This window comes from Carassius carassius, chromosome 50 (assembly GCF_963082965.1).
Source record: "Carassius carassius chromosome 50, fCarCar2.1, whole genome shotgun sequence".
Lineage (NCBI taxonomy): Eukaryota > Metazoa > Chordata > Actinopteri > Cypriniformes > Cyprinidae > Carassius > Carassius carassius.
Window position 1 is genome coordinate 160001 of NC_081804.1, and position 5000 is coordinate 165000.

A 5000-nucleotide genomic window follows, 5' to 3' on the forward strand; every position below is an offset into this window, starting at 1 on the left:
GTGGCAGGGTGATTGTGATGCAGTGACTCATGGGTAATGTAGTTCGGGTGTGGTGCAACGGTTTGAGAGGTGCTAGTGTCCAAGTGACAACTGGTGGTGAATGGGTGGAATGGTCCTGACTGGAGTGCCCTCTACTGAAGCTCATGGGCACTCCATCTAATGATCGTGACAAGTACTAGGTCAGAGCTGCGCTTTTATTTTATTTGAATTTATTTAGAAAATTGCATTTCACTTTTTCACTAATATTTTTCTGGAAAAGAATGTCATAATTCATTATACAGTTTCAGTGGTAGCTATGATTTATTTGTTTGTTTGTGAATGGATTATCTTCTGTTCAAACACAAATTAGAAAAAAATAATAATAATTTTTTTTCCACAGATACTGTCTAGAAAAAAAATATAAAAGATCTATTCACAAACAGCTTGTAACACTCCAAAGAGAAAGGAAACCTGAAATCCCATCATATGACCCCTTTAAAAGAACCCCTGTGAAGAACATTTTAGAAGAAAGATTCTTTATAGAACCACTGAAGAACCTTTATTTTTAAGAGTGTTCCATAAAGAACACATCACATGTGTTTGACCTTTCTGTTTTACAGATGATAATCACTACAATCTCTGTGATACAATCTCATAATATATATATATATATATATATATATATATATATATATATGTACATAGTTATATTATATAACAAATTTGTATTATCTAATTTAACACATGTTACTGAGTAATTTATCTTATTATTTTTCATATTGTGGCTTTTATACAACTCTTCCGGTTTGCAATCAGGCCTTTTTTGGACACATCTGTGATGCTGTTCTTTAACTGAAACAAGTTCGACTAGTCTTTCAATCTTAACAAGATGAGAAGTCTCTCAGAAGCTGACCCAGTAAATCAAGCGGTCAAGCTGTGTTCTGGCTCTGAACAGAGGATCTTTGCGCTGAAAGCCCAGTCCGTCTTATCTGAGAGTCAGCAGCCATTACAGAATCTGAGTCTTTCCTGCAGCAGTGAAACACAGCTCACGTTCACAGCTAATCCCAGCAGATCCCATAATAAAAGAGCAGAGGATCAACAACAGCCAAACTCCGAGCCGTTTCTTATGGGCGACCAATAAAGCCTGACAGCGTGGCTCTGTCCTGGCTCTCGAAAGGCTTTCCACGGACTCTGACACCCACGTGCATCCCAGCGAGAATCTAATATCACCTCTGATGCGAGAGAGATGCGAGACGGCCACGGCATATTTGAATAGAGCTCATATAATTTATTGCCAGATTTTAATATTTTTGGTCAGCCGAAGAGAGAGAGAGAGAGAGACTGCAATTCACAGTGTGACATGATGACAGAAAACCTGTCAGTAATACAGTAATATATGATGACCTGCCTCACGCTCTCTGGGATGAACACAGATTCATAAAGAATCTCAGTGATGTCAAATGGGGGAAAAACACATGGGCATTGCTTATATGGTGCTCCTTGTGGATTCAGATGTGTTTTGGATGGGATAGGCGATGGCTATGTGGTTGAAAATGTTTTGGGTGGTTGCAAATATTTTAGGTTGTTTAGTTGTTACTATATGGTTGCAAGGGTGTCTTGGCTGGTTGCCAGGTGTTTTCTTCAATCATACGGGACAATGCATGCACTGAACTTTTAGAAGTTGGCTGAGATTAATGTGACTTACACGTGCCTTAGCAACTAATTAGCTTAAAGTACAACAGAAGTGTGTGTGTGTGTGTGTGTGTGTGTGTGTGTGTGTGTGTGTGTGTGTGTGTGTGTGTGTGTGTGTGTGTGTGTGTGTGTGTGTGTGTGTGTTGTGATGCTCCCAGAGGTCCATCAGTTATTGATGTCGTGGCTGATGGGACTAAAACACAATAATACTGTCGTCCTTGCAGCATGTCATTTTCTAAAGTGCCACCAGGAAAATAAAATCATTCAAACACAAAATGAAGCCTTTTCCAGACAACAGCAACCACTCGAGACCCTGGAGAAATAACAACAGAGTGCCCCAGTTTTGGGGTTATTTGTGTTATTGAAAGTGAAAACCACCAGCTAATGTTTGTTCAGACTGCGCTGGAGCACTAAATAAAGCGAGCAGCACCTGTGTGATGATCTTTGCTCGACTGATGCTGTTTCTGGTGCGTCTGCAGTATTGAACTGTGGGAATTAATTTGTGTTTTCACACATTCTGAACTGGTTTCACTTGCTGTATTACCCTTTTGAAAATTCACCATGCTATCAAGTTTACTACTGTAATTGAATCAATTAATATGGCTTTTCCTCAAAATCCAGCCGAAATCTACCACAAAATCTAATTTTAAAAATCATTTCTTTTGATAATTAAGACTTTATAGAAAAAAAGTACCAGTGTATTGTACCATGGTACAATTATGGTATCAGATTGTGTAACTGTGGTACAATCACTGCGGTTTTTACATGGATTTTCCAATTGTAAAAAAAAAAAAATGCCATTGTGTTATGATGTCATATGTCCAAAATCTGTTTATAAAACATGGTGATTTGCTATTTCTATCATGATCCGCTGATTTTGTGACATTGTGTCCTTTATTGTAAAACACTGACCCCTAGTGACACAAAACTGACCTCACACTCCCACACTGTGACCATTCATCTGAGGCTGAACTCCAGTAACACAATGACAGATATTTCTAACTATTACAAGTCAAGGTTGTTCCCAGTGTGGAGCAGCCTCAAGAGGGTTACTGCTTCAACTCAGCAGTTTAATAACTCCGCAAATGTTTATGTTTCATCTGTAACTATTTTGAATAAGAGAACTTTCATATTAGGGTCATTTACAGCTACAATAGCAACAATATGGAAGCCCATTTCTGCCATTCTTCTGCAAGACATAATTATGACATAAAAGTATAAAACTGTAACTTTTAAATTGTAAACTCTTAATTATGATATCTTGACTTACTGTCCTTATTATAACATTTTATGTCCGAATTTCTACTTTTATCTCATAATTATGAGTAGCTCATAATTTAGTTTCATATTTCATAATGATTACTTGGTATCTTATATTCTTGACGTTTTATTGCATAATTATGACTTAGGGTTTCATAATTCAGACTATGTTTTACATTATTATGACATAGTATCTCATCATTTTTACTTTTTGTCTCATAGTTATTACATAGTACTGTATATCATAATTCAGACTTTTTATAATTTTGCCTTAATATCTCAATTTGTTATCTTTACTTTTTAGTCATAATGATTACTTTTCATCTCATAGTTTTATAACTTTTTATTTACTTTTTATGACTTAGTAATTCATATTTTTTGCTGTTCGTCATAATTCTTATTTTCTTTTTATTTCATGGTTATGACTTTTTATGCCATAATGATTATTTACCAAAGCACAAATATTTTTTCATATGTGACAGAAATGCAATTTTCATAATAATTAATTTTCAATGTCATCATTTTAACTTTGCATCTCATAATTTCAACTTTTTATTTCATAATTAAGACTTTAGCGTTATGACTTTTTTTATGCCATAATGATTATTTACCAAAGCTTCATTTGGTATCTGTTCATGTGTCTGAAATGAGATGTCAAGTGTTGCTCTGTGAAAGTGTGTACAACTGTGGTTGCAATTAGAGATGAATGTCAAAATGTCAAAGCAAAAGAAATAAATGTTCCATCTCATTTTAGTTAAAAAGTAATGTTTCTCATCTAAATGTTCAAAATTTACCATGTACACTTTATGAAAGATTAAAAAAAAAGTAAATTGTTACAGACATTAGTCGTGCATCCTATAAAGAGCTCAATAATCATAATTGCAGTGGAACTCATCACCTAATTACACATGCATTTGCAATGACAAAGAGCTGTTGTATTATTCACATTCATCATATTGAGGCATATTTTACAGCACTTTTGCACCAAAGTTTATGACTTGTTCAGGTGAAATATTTCAAACTTTTACAATCACTTTATAGAGCTCGCACTCACAAAGCGCAATTTCTAGCCACTAAAATACTGAATATAAGCGAGAATGACAAATTAATATTCACTTTATAATAAGGTCTCATTTGTTAAAATGAATGTAGTAACTAACAGTAACTCACAATGAGCAATACATTTGTTACAGTATTTTTAATCTTTGTTTATTTTAGTTAATGAAATACAACTGTTCAATCATTTTTAGTAATTACGATTCAGTATGTCTTAATTTAGGCTTTTGTATCATAAATATGACATTATTTATTATTATCTTTACATTTTATCTTATAATTATGACTTAGTATCTCATAAGTTAGACTTTTTTTCATAATTATGACTTAGTAACTCATTTTAGATTTTTGCCATGATTATGATTCAGTATCTCATAATTTAGACTTAATTTCATAATTAGTATCTCATAAGTTATAATTATTTCAGTTAGTATCTCGTATTTTTTACTCTTGTCAGTTATAAGTGTTTGTTATAATTTCAGCTTTTTCTCATAATTATGACTCAGTATCTCATTATTTAGATTTTTTCTCATAATTATGACTTAATACACGTTTTTTACTTTTGTCATAATTAAGTTTTTGTTATAATAACAGCTTTTTATCTCATAATTATGTTTTATTATCTGATAACTTTGACTTTTAATTTAATAATTATGACAGTATCTCTGAATTTAGACTTATAATTATGACTATCTCATATTATTTTACTTTTGTCATACTTAAGTTTTTGTTATAATTTCAGCTTTTTATCTCATAATTATGATTTAACTAATTTTTTACATAAAAATTGCATAATTTTGATACAATATCTCATCATTTAGACTTTTAATTTCATAATTATGATTTAGTATCTCTTTTTTAATTTTTATGTCATAATTGTAACTTTGTATCTCATGTTGAAATGAACATGAGCTATTTTTTCCCATTGTTAGTTCATGTTAACTAATGTTATCAAATGAAACCTTATTGTAAAGTTTTGCTAAAAGTTTCTTTTCCAGCACTTCTTAAGACAT

General features: G+C 32.5%; 1 protein-coding gene across 1 annotated transcript in view; it reads right to left on the minus strand.

Moving 5' to 3' along the window:
• Nucleotides 1-4959: 4959 nt before the first annotated feature.
• Nucleotides 4960-5000, minus strand: part of LOC132133299 (homeobox protein BarH-like 1) — a 2649-nt gene continuing 2608 nt past the window's right edge. The window contains exon 3 of the mRNA XM_059546100.1: nucleotides 4960-5000. This exon is cut by the window's right edge and continues 270 nt beyond it. Coding sequence (XP_059402083.1) covers nucleotides 4992-5000 — 9 coding nt within the window. The 3' untranslated portion in view covers nucleotides 4960-4991.